At 39.3% G+C, this 15375-nt stretch overlaps 1 protein-coding gene across 13 annotated transcripts in view; it reads right to left on the bottom strand.

Annotated features, from left to right (window-relative positions):
* The window catches only part of cfap54 (cilia and flagella associated protein 54), a 482407-nt gene that overhangs the window by 234588 nt on the left and 232444 nt on the right, over positions 1 to 15375 (bottom strand). For all 13 annotated transcript variants that reach the window (XM_072241335.1, XM_072241340.1, XM_072241339.1 and 10 more), the window contains 5 exons: positions 14324 to 14469; positions 12590 to 12753; positions 10387 to 10614; positions 5372 to 5595; positions 2156 to 2291 (listed from right to left, as the gene is read on the bottom strand). In XM_072241335.1, coding sequence (XP_072097436.1) covers positions 2156 to 2291; positions 5372 to 5595; positions 10387 to 10614; positions 12590 to 12753; positions 14324 to 14469 — 898 coding nt within the window. The remainder of the gene's footprint in view (positions 1 to 2155; positions 2292 to 5371; positions 5596 to 10386; positions 10615 to 12589; positions 12754 to 14323; positions 14470 to 15375) is intronic.

Raw genomic sequence — 15375 nt, 5'->3', positions numbered from 1 at the left:
CAGGCTCAAGGACAGCTCCCACCCAATGTTATCAGACTCTTGAATGAACCCCTTATAGACTAAAGGATGAATTGCTGATCTCTCTGTACACCTGATTATGGCCCTTGCACCTTATTTTGTACCTGTACTGCACTTTCTCTGTACCTGTAACATGACATTGTTACAGAAATAGAGCCATGATAACATAGCAGTTAGCATGACGCTATTACAACTTGGGGTGTTGGAATTCAAAGTTCAATTCTGGCGTCGGCTGTAAGGAGTCTCTATACATCCTCCCCCTGGAAAGCTTGGGTTTCCTCCGGAAGTCCCGACTTCCTCCCATAAAACACGTACCCGGTTTGTTCATTGATCATTGTTAATTGTCCCATGATTAGGTGAGGGTTAAATCAGAGATATTGGGGGTTACTAGCGCAGTGTGGTTTGAAGGGCTGGAAGGGCTAAATAAATAAATAAATATTCCGCATTCTGTTTTCCTTTTTACAACCTCAATATACTGTATTATATAAGGCATAATCCATCTGGGGATAAGCAAACAAAACCTTTTCACCTTATCTTGGTACATGTGACAATAAACCAATTCAAATTACTCAAAAGGAAACAATTGAAAAGTGAATGTGTTTAAAATTGTATTTTCAAAAGAATATCCAAATCCTCAAGCAATTTAGTCAGAGAGTGGAGCATCTGTGGAATTCTTTGCCACAGGCAGCTGTGGAGGCCAAGCTTTTGTGTATATTTAAGGCAGATGTTGATAGATTCTTGATTGGTCAGGGCATGAAGGGATATGGGGTAAAGGCAGGAGATTGGGGCTGAGAGGAACATTGGATCAGTCATGATGAAATGGAGCATACTCAGTGGGGCAAATGACCTAATTCTGCTCCTATATCTTATGATCCATGATCTCATAATTGGTCTGCCTTAGGGTGGACACATGATCTCTATGTGTCTGTTCTCTATTTGAAATTCTTTCTGTCAGTGGTTTGTTTAGCATGGTATTTCTAGTGCTATGCAAAAATTAACATTGATAAATGGCACCTCAGGAAGCTGAAACCAACCAAATCTATTTCTGTATTTAAATCACATGTTAGGCTGCTTGCTCAAAAAACCTTGGAAGAGGTGGGTTGCTTATCATTACCAGAAGAGGCAGCATGTTTTGTACTGCACAGGAAGTGACAATGAGTGACTACACAGTGTTTTGTGTCTAGTGATAATAATTGACTTCACTGCCAATTTTGTCATCCCTATATCACACCTTCTGTATCCTCTTCTTCACTTCTTCCTGGATAAGCATGGTCCAAATGCCAGGAAACAGGATTAGGATAGATGGCTTTCATCAACAATATAGGACCAAAGGATCCATTTCGATTCATTTCTATACTGTGTAACTTACAACTCTATATGTTAGAGATTAATGTCCTTTCAAAGCTCATCATCACCCACACTAACTTCCCTGCACTCTGGCCCGTAATGCTGCCATTATTTTGTAAGGGTTTTATTCCATTCTCCTAAATTCTCCATCTCTGTCACATTTATTCTGACAATTCCATTCTCTGCACCACTGTCTTAGTATTTCTTCAACAATTGAACATTGTGTTCAGTTTTGATTCCTTGCTATACAAAAGATGCCGTAAGCATGAAGGAGTGCAGAGGAGATTTATGAAGATGTTGCTGGGACTCAAAGGACTGAGATATGGAGATAGGTTGAACAGGTTAGGATCTCTTTCATTGGAGTGTAGGTGAATGAGGGGTGATCTTATAGAGGTGTATAAAATAATAAGGAGCATAGATAGGATCAATGTCCATGGTCTTTTTCTAGGTTAGGAAATCAAGAACTAAAAGAGAGGGAAGAAGTTTAATAGGAACCTGAAGGGCAAGTTTTTCCATGTCGAGCTTGGTCAATATATGCAATAAGCTGCTAGAGGAAGTAGTCCAGGTGGGTACATTAACAACATTCAAAGGGCACTTGGACAAGTACATGGAAAGAAAGCTACAGAGGGATATGGGAAAATGTGGGCAAATGAGACTAGATTAGATGGGAATCTTGATTATATGAAGTGAAGTGGCAGTGCTTTGAGTACTTTGAGACCCGTTTCCATGCTGTACGGGTCTATGCTTCTAATAGGGTTCTCTCCACAAAACAGAAGAAATAGATACTTACATTATTTCCTGAGTCAAGTGCAGCCTTAACAAAATGAGGCTGAGGAGGAGGAGGACCATTGTTCTCTCTGATCCTTGTCTGAAGCTGGCCTTGGGCGTAAACCAGGAGGGGAGTGACTTTCTGAGTGTACCTTTCACTAGTAAGTAAACAAGAAAACAATAATTATACTAAATAATATTGCAGTTTACTTCTATAAAAGATCTGGAAAAGGAATAACTGATCTAAATCATTAAATTTCCAAAGCCTTGGATTGGTCCAGATGCTAGTAATGGCAAACTTTCTACTTTCTGTGAGAAACAATTCAAATGAAATATTGCTGAAATCATACAAAGTTCTGCTGAAGCACAATAGTGTTCTGCAGTACATATAGATATAAGGAGAAGAATGAACCACTCACTAATAATCATAAATCAGAATTGCAAAAAGAATGGCAAATCTTTAAACTCATTGGACCCTGTTCTCTCACATCCTTAAAACACACCTGGAACTGATCCCATGCTTGCCTGAATCATTCTGGGCCCTCCGTTCCTGTACTCCCTATAAACTCATTGTCCACATTTCAAACCATCTCTTTAAATTCACTGGAAATTCTTACTACTGTTAAAGATGGAAAGAAAAGGTTAGTTAAGTCTTTTGGATTACTAACTGAAATAACATCCAATAGCCATAAAATATGCCATACTGGCACCAAAATACGGGTTCAATTCTATCGCTGCCTGTAAGGAGTTTGTATGTTCTCCCTGTGGCCACGTGGGTTTCCTCCGGGTGTTCTGGTTTCCTCCCACAGTCCTAAGAGACATACCGATTGGTAGGTTAATTGGTCATTGTAAATTGTCCCGTGATTAGGCTAGGGTTAAATCAGGGGTTGCTAGCAGCATGGCTCGAAGGGTCTACTCCGCACGGTATCAGTAAAATAAAATAAAATTCTGGATTAGTGGAGTTCTATAGTAGAAAGTCATTAAATCTCCAGGACCTGATGACCAGCATCCTAGAGCATTGTGGAAATGACTGTGGAGGCACTGGATGTGTCCTAGTTATCTCATGGATTCCAGAATACCTCTTATAGATTGGATGGTAGCAAATAAAACTTTACTACTGAAGGAATGAGTGAGGAAGAACACTATGGATTGCTAGCTCGACATCAACTGAACATGATGGAATCTATTATTAAGGAAGAAGTATTCAGACAGTCAGATGAACAAGCAGGAAATGGAGGGATATGGACCATGTACAGGTGGGTGAGATTGGTCAATATAGCCAGTGAGCCAAAACTCATGTTCCTGCTCTATGGTTTCTTGGCAACAAGACATTGGGAAATAATCATTGAATTGGGCAGAACCAACATGGGTTTGTGATAGGGAAATCATGTCTCACAATTCTGATAGTTTTCTAACATTGTAAGGAGCAGAAAAGAGTAACCTATTTTATATGATGTATTAAAACTTTCATAATGTCTTCAGTAAGGTGGCTTGCAGGTGATTATTAAACAAAAACATACAATATTGAAGATAAAAGCCTGGGATTAAGTGAGCATTAACGCTCAGACTGAAAACTGCATTTAGGAAAGCACTGGCTAAATTTGTGTTATGAGACTATGGCCTGTGGGAAGCTGTAGAGATTAGTTGGAAGGTCCCAACTGCTCATTATCCATCTCAACGATGAGGGTGAGGGAGATGATTGTAATTTACTGAAGTATTCTGATGACATTAAGTTAGGGCTTTGGGCTATGAGGAAAATATAGAAATGCTTCAGGGGATATAAACAGGTTAGTTGAATAGGAAAGATGTGGCAAGTGAATTATAAAGTGGGAAATCCACTGCGGTAGAAACAAATAGACAATTCATTTTTTTAATGATGTGGAATTGAAAGGTGTTGGGATTCAGAAAGACACAAGTATCCTTGTACGTGAATCATGAGATTAATGTGCTGATTCTTCATCCAACTCAGAAAGCACAATTCCCAATTTCATCAATATCGGTTACTCAGTGATATTTGTCCTGAGCTACTAATGACCACTATATTCACAAACTTCTGGTGAAAAAAAACTGCTCTCATTTTGTGATCATAACCATGGCTTTCAGATACCTCAGTCAGGGTATTGACTTTGTGTCAATTAGGGAAATATGCTGGCCTTTATTACAAGAGGATTTGAGCATAAAAGCAGGTATCTCTTTAATTAGCTATTGTAAATTGTGAGTGGCAGGAGAATTCTAGGGGAGATAATAGGCATGCAAGAGAGCATAAGTTATGGATAAATAGGTGATTATGACTCCAGGAGTCAGCATTAATCTTATAGACCAAATACCCTCTTTCTGTATGGTAAAGAAATATGAGAATGTATGATAAATATTGGTGAAGCTGTATGTGAAATATTGTGTACACTTCTGGCCCTCCAGCTTAAGGAAGGTGGATATGCTTGCAATAGAGGAAATGCAACAATTGTCCATCAGATTGATTCCTGGTTCAGCAATTTATTGTATGAGATGAGGCTAAACAGACTAGGCCAGTATTGTCTTAGATTTAGAAGAATGAAAATTGATCTTATTGAAATATACAAAATTCATAAGAAGTTTGACTGGGGAGAAGGGGAATTGGCTCTTGGCTGGGAAGCCTATCTACAAGTCAGGGCTCACAGTCTTGGAATAAGTGATCAACATGCAGGACAGAATAGTGAATCTAAAGTACTGCAGAGGATAAGAGAAAGATGCATACTAATGGAATTGATGGAAATAGAGCTCATACAGGAAAGTGGTTCTGAATTAAGAGAATAGGAACTATCTTACTGAATGATGGAGCAGACATAAGGAGATGGATGGCTGGCTCCTGCTGCAAGTTTGTAAGTGATTGAAACACAAACAAATAGATATAAATTTGTGTTTGCTTGCAGTTTGTATTTTAAACTTTTATTATTTTTCATGAAATTGAAAAAAGGTAATTAATGTTTGTTGATGATTTTTAACATGAGCAATATTCATAAATGCTTAAGTTCTTTGATGGCATTTACAGCCCGTTGAGTTTAGTGGTAATAGAATGTGCGGGAAACTAGTGGAAAAATTCTGACTCTACAAATATAAAACACAATATTTCAATTCTACAACGTTTCCTATGTTCATCCTGGACAAAACAGACACATCAAGAAGAGACCAGTAAACATGAAATTAGACCCATCATCTAAATGCAACATAAAGCAGAATAGAGGATTATAGTATCACTTACTGTGTAACAATGTTGAAGTAGATGGCCAAGTGAACTAACGATTCCCACTTCTGTTGATTGCATAGCAGTTCTAAAGTGTATAATACCACAGCAACCACCCAGTGTAAATCAACTATGTTCACATCATCAAACGGGTGTTCAAATGTCAGATTAAATCCACCTTTATCATTTGATAAGGGTCTCACGCAGCTTGGGACATTGAAGATGCCATCTGAATCAATAAACTAAATAAGATGAAAAGCAGCATTTACTATTTGATCAAACTTTCAGAAAAGAACTTAGTCTATAATGTAATTACATAAACTGAAATGTCAATAATATTTCCTGCATTTCCTTAAAAATCAGTAATGAATCAGGGGTAAAATATTCCTGCTTTGCAATTACTGGCCAGTTTAAATGTGAGGATATTTAAATCATAAAGAAGCAGGGTTTGCCAGAAGTAACAACTTGCATCTTTAACTTTGCAAGTCATCCTGAGTTATTTCACTTAAGGAACATTAAGCAAATTTTGACACTAAAACCCAAAAGGAGATGTAAAAGAGATGAGCAAAGGATTATTACACAAAAAAATTATTAAGTAGAGGGAAGCAAGGAACCACAAATAGTAAAACCGAGATCCAGGTATTATAGGGGGTTGTGAGAGGATACAGAGCTGGGAAGGAGAAGGCTAGGAAGAGATTTGAAACTCAAACACTAGTTTTTCAACAGGATGAATGTGGGCCTTTTTTAATGCTAAAATAATGCATTCAGGATTGTTTGCATCTTCCATCATCACTAACAATGGTCTAAGATATTCCCGACTATTGAATTTCTTCGGCAGTTGAACGGTGCATGACTGTGCAAGTGCGTGCAAGTCAGACCTTGAGGCAGCGGGAGGGTTTAAAAGCGAGAAGATTAACGGAGCGAGAAACATTGTAGCAGACAACGGAGAAGTGGGAGACAGAGTAGGAAGGCTTTGGCTCGAGAGGCTTTGCCGAGCAGAGGCTGAGGACGAGCTTCACTCCAAGTGAGGTAAGGCCGGGTAAGTTCTTTTAATAAATCTAATTACCTTAAGAGTAGGTAATGGAGGCAGCAGTTAGGGCAGCTGAGTGCTCCATTCGCAGTATGTGGGAAGTCAGGGCCAGCACAATCATCCCTGATGACTACACCTGTAAAAGGTGCATCCAGCTGCAGCTCCTGACAAACCGAATTAGGGAACTGGAGCTGGAGCTGGATGAACTTCGGATCATTCGGGAGGAAGAGGCAGAAATAAACAGGAGATACAGGGAGATAGTCACCCGAAAGAGTCAGAAGACAGGTAGCTGGGTGACTGTCAGGAGAGGGAAGGGGAAGAGACAGAATGAGCAGAGCACCCCTGTGGCCGTTCCCATCAATAATAAGTATACCATTTTGGATACTGTTGATGGGGACGACCTACCAGGGACAAGTTGCAGTGGTTGCGTCTCAGGCACCGAGATGGGACCCTCAACTCAGAAGGGAAGGAGGGAAAAGAGGAGAGCATTAGTGATAGGGGATTCGATAGTTAGGGGGACAGATAAGAGGTTCTGTGGAAGAGATCGAGAATCCCGTCAGTTGCCTCCCTGGTGCCAAGGTCCGAGATATCTCGGATCAAGTTCTCAGTATTCTCAAGAGGGAGGGTGAGCAGCCGGATGTCGCCGTCCATGCAGGGACCAATGACATGGGTAAGAAGAGTGAAGAGGTCCTGAAAGGTGAGCTTAGAGAGTTAGGCACCAAGTTAAAGGACAAGATCTCCAGGACAGCAATCTCAGGATTGCTACCAGTGCCACATGCAGGCGGGTTTCAAAATAGTAAGGTAGCGCAGATCAACACGTGGTTGAAGAAATGGTGCAGGAGGGAGGGCTTCAGAGTTATAGATAATTGGGCAGTTTTCGAGGGAAGGTGGGACCTGTTCCGGCAGGAGGGTTTACATCTGAACTGGAAGGAGACAAATATTCTTGCAGTTAGGTTTGCTAGAAAGGGTCCCGTGGATTTAAACCAGATACAAGGGGGGAGGGGAATCAGAGTGTAGGAACAGGTGTCGGGGAAAAGGAAGAAAAAGAAAATAGTAATGTTGTTAGCTCCATTAGTGATAAACAGAGAGTAAGAGGTGGAAAATTTCTTAAATGCATTTATTTTAATGCTAGGAGCATTGTAAGAAAGGTGGATGAGCTTACAACATGGAAGTATGATGTTGTAGCTATTAGTGAAACATGGTTGCAGGAGGGGTGTGATTGGCAACTAAATATTCCTGGATTTCACTGCTTCAGGTGTGATAGAATCGAAGGGACAAGAGGGGGAGGTATTGCATTGCTTGTCAGAGAAAATATTACAGCGGTGCTCTGGCAGGATAGATTAGAGGGCTTGTCTAGGGAGGCTATTTGGGTGGAATTGAGGAATGGGAAAGGTGTAGAAACACTTATAGGGGTGTATTATAGACCACCTAATGGGGAGCGAGAAGCAGAGGAGCAAATTTGCAAGGATATTTGTAGTAAGCACAAGGTTGTGATTGTGAGAAATTTTAATTTTCCACACATAGACTGAGAAGCCCATACTGTAAAAGGGCTGGATGGTTTGGAGTTTGTAAAATGTGTGCAGGATAGTTTTTTACAGCAATACATAGAGGTACCAACTAGAGAAGGGGCAGTATTGGATCTCCTGTTCGGGAATGAGATAGAACAGGTAATGGAGGTATGTGTTGGGGAGCACTTCGGGTCCAGTGATCACAATGCCATTAGATTCAATATAATTATGGAGAAGGATAGGTCTGGACCCAGGGTTGAGATTTTTGATTGCAGGAAGGCTAACTTTGAGGAGATGTGAAAGGATTTAGAAGGAGTGGATTGGGACAAATTGTTTTATGGAAAGCATGTAATAGAGAAATGGAGGTCATTTAAAGGTGAAATTTTGAGGGTACAGGATCTTTATGTTCCTGTTAGGTTGAAAGGAAAGGTTAAAAGTTTGAGAAAGCCATGGTTTTCAAGGGATATTGGAAACTTGGTTCGAAAAAGAGAGATATCTACAATAAATACAGGCAGCATGGAGTAAATGAAGTGCTTGAGGAATATAAAGAATGTAAAAAGAATCTTAAAAAAGTAATTAGAAAAGCTGAAAGAAGATACGAGGTTGCTTCAGCAAATAAGGTGAAAATAAATCCAAAGGGTTTCCACAGTTATATTAATAGCAAAAGGATAGTGAGGGATAAAATTGGTCCCTTAGAGAATCACAGTGGACAGCTATGTGTGGAACCAAAACAGATGGGGGAGATTTTGAACAATTTCTTTTCTTCGGTATTCACTAAGGAGAAGGATATTGAATTGTGTAAGGTAAGGGAAACAGGTAGGGAAGTTACAGACACTATGATGATTAAAGAAGAGGAAGTACTGGCGCTTTTAAGGAATATAAAAGTGGATAAGTCTCCACGTCCTGACAGGATATTCCCTAGGACCTTGAGGGAAGTTAGTGTAGAACTAGCAGGGGCTCTGACAGAAATATTTCAAATGTCATTAGAAACGGGGATGGTGTTGGAGGATTGGCGTATTGCTCATGTTGTTCCATTGTTTAAAAAGGATTCTAAGAGTCAACTTAGCAATTATCGGCCTGTGAGTTTGACGTCAATAGTGGGTAAATTGATGGAAGGTATTCTTAGAGATGGTATATATAATTATCTGGATAGACAGGGTCTGATTAGGAACAGTCAACATGGAGTTGTGTGTGGAAGGTCATGTTTGACAAATCTTACTGAATGTTTTGAAGAGGTTACTAGGAAAGTTGACAAGGATAAATCGGTGGATGTTCTCTATATGGACTTCAGTAAGGCCTTTGACAAGGTTCCACATGGAACGTTAATTTGGAAGGTTCAATCGTTAGGTATGAATATTGAAGTAGTAAAATGGATTCAGCAGTGGCTATATGGGAGACGCCACAGAGTTGTGGTGGATAACTGTTTGTCAGATTGGAGGCCGGTGACTAGTGGTGTGCCTCAGGGATCTGTACTGGGTCCATTGTTGTTTGTCATATACATTAATGATCTGGATGATGGGGTGGTAAATTGGATGAGTAAGTATGCAGATGATACTAAGGTAAGTGGCATTGTGGATAATGAAGCAGGTTTTCAAAGCTTGCAGAGAGATTTAGGCCAGTTAGAAGAGTGGGCTGAAAGACGGCAGATGGAGTTTAATGCTGATAAGTGTGAGGTGCTACATTTTGGTAGGACTAATCAAAATAGGACATACATGGTAAATGGTAGGGCAATGAAGAATGCAGTAGAACAGAGGGATCGAGGAATAATGGTGCATAGTTCCCTGAAGGTGGAATCTCATGTGGATAGGGTGGAGAAGAAAGCTTTTGGTATGTTGGCCTTTATAAATCAGAGCATTGAGTATAGGAGTTGGGATGTAATGTTAAAATTGTACAAGGCATTGGTAAGGCCAAATTTGGAGTATTGTGTACAGTTCTGGTCACCGAATTATAGGAAATACGTCAACAAAATAGAGAGAGTACAGAGAAGATTTACTAGAATGTTACCAGGATTTCAGCACCTGAGTTACAGAGAAAAGTTGAACAAGTTGGGTCTTTATTCATTGGAGTGTAGAAGGTTGAGAGGGGACTTAATTGAGGTATTTAAAATTATGAAGGGGATAGATAGAGTTGACCTGGATAGGCTTTTTCCATTGAGAGAAGGGGAGATTCAAACAAGAGGACATGAGTTGAGAGTTGGGGAGCAAAAGTTTAGGGGTAACATGAGAGGGAACTTCTTTACTCAGAGAGTGGTAGCTGTGTGGAATGAGCTTCCAGCAGAAGTGGTAGAGGCAGGTTTGATATTGTCATTTAAAGTAAAATTGGACAGCTATATGGACAGGAAAGAAATGGAGGGTTATGGGCTGAATGCAGGTCGGTGGGACTAGGTGAGAGTAAGCGTTTGGCACAGACTGGAAGGGCCGAGATGGCCTGTTTCTGTGCTGTAATTGTTATATGGTTATATGGAATGCACACTCTGGTGTATCTAATGCCACTACCTGAACAAAATTACTGCTATTCTGTAGATGCAATATCATATCAAGGAGATTCTGTGCAGCTAAGTTAAATGGTAGACAGAGGATCAGTTTGACATTGTCTGAGCTTAAAACGCCTTCTTTTGCTGAGTCCATTCCAGTGTTGTACATCATTGCAATATGTGCACAGTTCCAAAGAAGTTGACAGGCATTCTGCAGAATTGTCCAATGTCCTCCACGGTGTGCAAGCACCTAAAATTGGAAAATATACTTTAATGGAAGCATGATTGAGTTAAACGGGGTAGCCTTCTGCTTAACATAATCTTCACTGTGATAAATATCAAGAGGTTTACTTTACATAAAAATAATTCTTTGGTGTCACAGATATTCTAAGAGAATAGTTTATTGAAAAGCCATTCTTCCTGTATAATTGTAGTATTGCTACAGTAAATATTAGGAATAATATGCAAGCCATTTCTAATGAATAATTTTAAATCATAAAGAGCAGTGTAGAAGAGCAACCAAGATATTGTGGTAAATTTACAGATGGTCTTCCATTACTGTGTGTTTATACTGAATAAAATAAGCTGAAAACAATGTTGGTCAACAATGTTCAAAGCATGCAGAAAGCCCAGCAGAAGAAAATGTAAGAAGCATTATCATGGGATTCATCTCTTGAAGATTATCCACATATCTACTGTCTTTCCTTACAAACCGGAAGATAAATCCTCTGAAATGGATTTCCACTGGTGGGAATAATCACTGGCTCATTGTAATCGACTGAGACACTCCATGCTGTAGTCCTTTAAAGGAAGCTTTTTACTAAGGAGTGAAGGAGTCACAGAATGATTAAACTCTTGCACTCTTATCAACAGCATGAACACTGCTGCACTCTGCAATCCTAAATCAATGTTAAGTAAAGAGCTTCAGAATTGGTTCAAGTTCTTGGATAGGAATAACTTTAGTCCAAAGAATGCTGTTAACACCATTGATCAGTAGCCTAGATATTGTCACTTGAATGAACCTCAGTAGATGTTTAATCATTTTGGAATGCTAACAGAATGCTGAATACAACTATGGCAACTGCATCAATTCCCTCAAAATGCAGAGAAAAGAATGTATATTTTATAGGCTAATATTGAAAATCTCATTTTGCTTCTAACTTTTCTGGAAGGCTGAATGAGGCAAGTAATGACACATTTTCCTAGCACAAAGTATGGCAGAACGGAAACCTGCTGATTCAACTAAACCTGAAGTTATCACGCAGCTCAAACCTGGCAGGGCAGTGAGTGAGTGGATATTCACATTGTCTGCCTTAAAAAATACAGAGATCAGGCCATTGAATCCATGAAAAATAGCTAGATGTGACAGTGGAAAATGAATGAATAAGGCAACCAGTGTGGCTCAGTAGATAGTGCTGCTGCCTAAAAGTCTCAGTCAGGCAGGTTTGATTCTAACCTCAGGTGTTATTTTGTGAAGTTTACTCATTCTCCTGTGACCACAGGGATTTACTTTGGGCGATCCATTTTTCTCTCACATCCCAAGTTGGTAAGTTAACTGGCACAGTAAACTACCCCTAGTGTAGGCAACAAGTAACAGAATTATAATGGAGCTGATAGGTATAAAAGAGAATAGATTATTGGGAAATAAAGGGAATGAGATTGATGATATTGCTGTGAGAGCCAGCACAAATTCAAAGTTCAAAGTAAATTTATTATCAAAGTACATACGTGTGCATTACCATGTACTATCTTGAGATTCATTTTCTTGCAAGCACTTACAGAAAAAAGAAATACAATAGACTGACTAACAATCAATGTGCAAAAGAAGACAAACAGTTCAAGTAAAAATAATACTGAGAACCCAAGTTGTAATGAGTTCTTAAAGGTGGGTCTGTAGGTTGTAGATTCAATTCAGAGTAGTGGTGGTTTCAGGAGCTTGATGGTTGTCGGGTAATAACTGTTCCTGAACCTGGTGGCATGAGACCTAAGGGTCTGTACAGTTGCATGGCCTGGATAGTGCGGGCCTTTGATGGTGGATGTTGCTTTGTGACAACGTTCTTTGTATTCAAAGGGCTGAATGGCCTGCTTGTTTTGAGAAATATGAATTGAAGAGAAATATTAACACAAGCAATGTCAATTATCTAATGTTTTCATTGCTTAGAAAATAACTCATGGAAGCAAGCACTTTACTTTAATTAACATAAACATTTTGCTGATGTAATTACCACTGCTCTTCTGAAGTGCAAGAATGCTTTGCTCAATTGGTCTATAATGAAGTTGGTAGAACTGCTCGGCATGCCTGCTTCTTCGCTAGTGAGCACAGATTCTTCCTTCATTTGAATTGCTGACATTGACAACTCACTTTCAGAGCTTTCAGAGATACTATCACCTATGTAATTAAAACATTATGCAATAAATAGTTATGCTTGTTTTAAAATTCATAACTTCAAAAATTCAACATAAAACATATTGACAAAGCTAGATAACCTTTTCTGAAACTTAATATTATGTATGGAAACTATAAGAGCATTTGAATTCTGCCTGGAGGAAATCAAGACCTGCTAAGTGGTGTAGGCCTTGAAGATGAAAATATTTATTAAAAACTTGATCTTGAATAGCCAAACTAACTTGTCAATGCCAGTGCTGGTCTAAACAAGCTGAAAATGCTGGTCAGACATATCTGCAGAGAGAGCAACAGAGCTAAAGTTTCTTGTCACTTACCTTTCTGTTCCGATAAAGGTCACTGACCTCAGACTCTCTCAACAAGCACTATATGATCAGCTATTTCTAGCATTCACAGAACTTTGCTATTGGCAGGTCTGTATTCCTATGGTCAGGGCTCAATGCTCTGATAGAGTACATATCTTGCGCTAAAGATCCAGTACTTCATTTCACCCTTGTAGAAAAACCAATTAGGAAAATAGTATTAGGTGGAAAGAGCTAACATCATTCCCAGTTTGTTGTGCCATCGTTAGCTTACCAAATATTAATGACAAATACATCTCCACACAATAAAATATGTAAAATTTTAAACCTCCTGGCAACACCACTTTTTCAGTATTCTCTGCTAGAAATCCCATGAGATATTTAAAAATAACAGATGTATTAGTTTCAGTCTCAAAGCAATGTAGTATTCCTGGCAATTCTGTGCACCTGAGCAGTGGTGCCTGGTAATTTGTGAAAATTATGGAAGCGTCAGGGAACTTGGTGCAAATTTGTGTTACAATAGATGGATTTGCAGTTTGATCAAGCCAATCACATATTATTGCTGATCTGAGTTATAACCTGAAATGCCTCAAGGTTAGCTATTCATTAATGCCCCCAGATGCGAACCACTGCATTTTGTTTTCTAATGAACAATTCAGAATTTACAGGAACATGCTCATCTTTCATTGTGAGGTCCTCTGTTGGTCAGAGTTGACCAGGGATGTTGCTTCCCAGCTGTCTATGTAATACGTAACCTGTAGGCAAGTCAGGGCAGTATGATATGAAGAACAAACTGTTGCCCATGCAGCAGGCTTCCCCTCTCCATGCAGATGATGAATTCACAGAAACAGCAGAGATCAAGATTAGTATTGATAGGCTTCTTTGGAACTATTCTAATTGAAGTGTGGCCCGGGAGGGGCAGATACAAGTCTGTCCATTCGGGAGCAGGGGTTGGATCGATCTTCGTCTGGCATCTCATCCACAGCCATTCCAACATGGGTGGCCCTGAGTTGGCATCGCTTGATGGAATCCTTGAAGCGTGCAAACCTCCACACAACATCAACATGTTGATCCAGCTTGTGGAGATGCATTACTCTGATTCTGTGCAATTTTTTTTTTGAGTATTTGTTGGCAAATGCTACAAATGACACCACCTGAAACCAGAGAATACAACCTATGGAACATATTTGTTGAACAGAAATATGCATGCATGAGCTGTTCAACAGTCTGACCATTCTGATTTTGAATACAACCTGATGTTAAATCTGATGATTCTTCCTTTGTTCTGTCTGTATACAGTTGAAATTCGAACGATGTTTCAGAATCACCACGCTCTGTGTCAACAAGTAGAGCACCAGAGTTATGAAGGGTAAAAATGTCAGGGTCCAGAAAGGAGTATCTGTAAATGAGAAAGCTACAATGAAACTGCTCTTCAGTGTTCCAGTTCCTTGAGGAACAAAGGAAGCCTTTGCTGAGCACCAGAAATATTCTGCCAGGGATGGTGGTGGGAGGCAAAAACATTAGAGGCATTTAAGATGTTCTGAAATAGGCACATGGATAGGCTGAGAATGGACATTGTGTAGACAGAAGGGATTAGTTTAGATACGCATTCAGTTAGGGCCAAAGTGGCCTTGATGACATGCCAAACTAATATCTCTACTACTACCAATGGCAGTAAATCTAACAATGACTGCCGCAGAAATTTGCATTTTATACAATAATGTGAAAATATACCATTTCAACCAAGATAAATCTGTCTTTTATGGACATGAAATTATTTGGCCTATTTTGAAGGCAAATACTAAGGAAAAGACAACAGCTCCTAGAACTGTAGTTTCTGACCCTGACTATAGTTCAATAGGCATCAACTTTGCTTAGAAAACATGAACCAAGGATCAGAGTACTCAAAAGATCAAATGAATGTCAGTGTTGACGGTCCAAGGAAACTCCTTGTTTCTCATTAAATTATTGGTTCTTGGGTACAGTTTCTATCTGTCTGTGGTGCCTACGTCAAAGTAAATTTCAAAGTCACAGTAAATTTATTATCAAAGTACGTACATGTCACCATATACTACCCTGAGGTTCATTTTTTGTAGGCAGTTACCAAAAAATAAAGAAATACAATAGCATTTATGAAAAACTGTACATAAACACAGACTGACAGACAACCAAAGTGCAAAAGAAGACAAATTTTTCAAATAAAAAATAAGTAATTCTAAGAACATGAGTTGTAGAGTCATTGAAGTGAGTTTCTAGGTTGTGGAATCAGTTCAGTCAACCAAAACGCAAATTTATACCAATATCC

The sequence above is a fragment of the Mobula birostris genome, chromosome 23 (assembly GCF_030028105.1).
Source record: "Mobula birostris isolate sMobBir1 chromosome 23, sMobBir1.hap1, whole genome shotgun sequence".
Classification (NCBI taxonomy): domain Eukaryota; kingdom Metazoa; phylum Chordata; class Chondrichthyes; order Myliobatiformes; family Myliobatidae; genus Mobula; species Mobula birostris.
The sequence above is the reverse complement of the archived record's forward strand: the minus strand, read 5'-3'. Positions and strand labels throughout refer to the sequence as shown.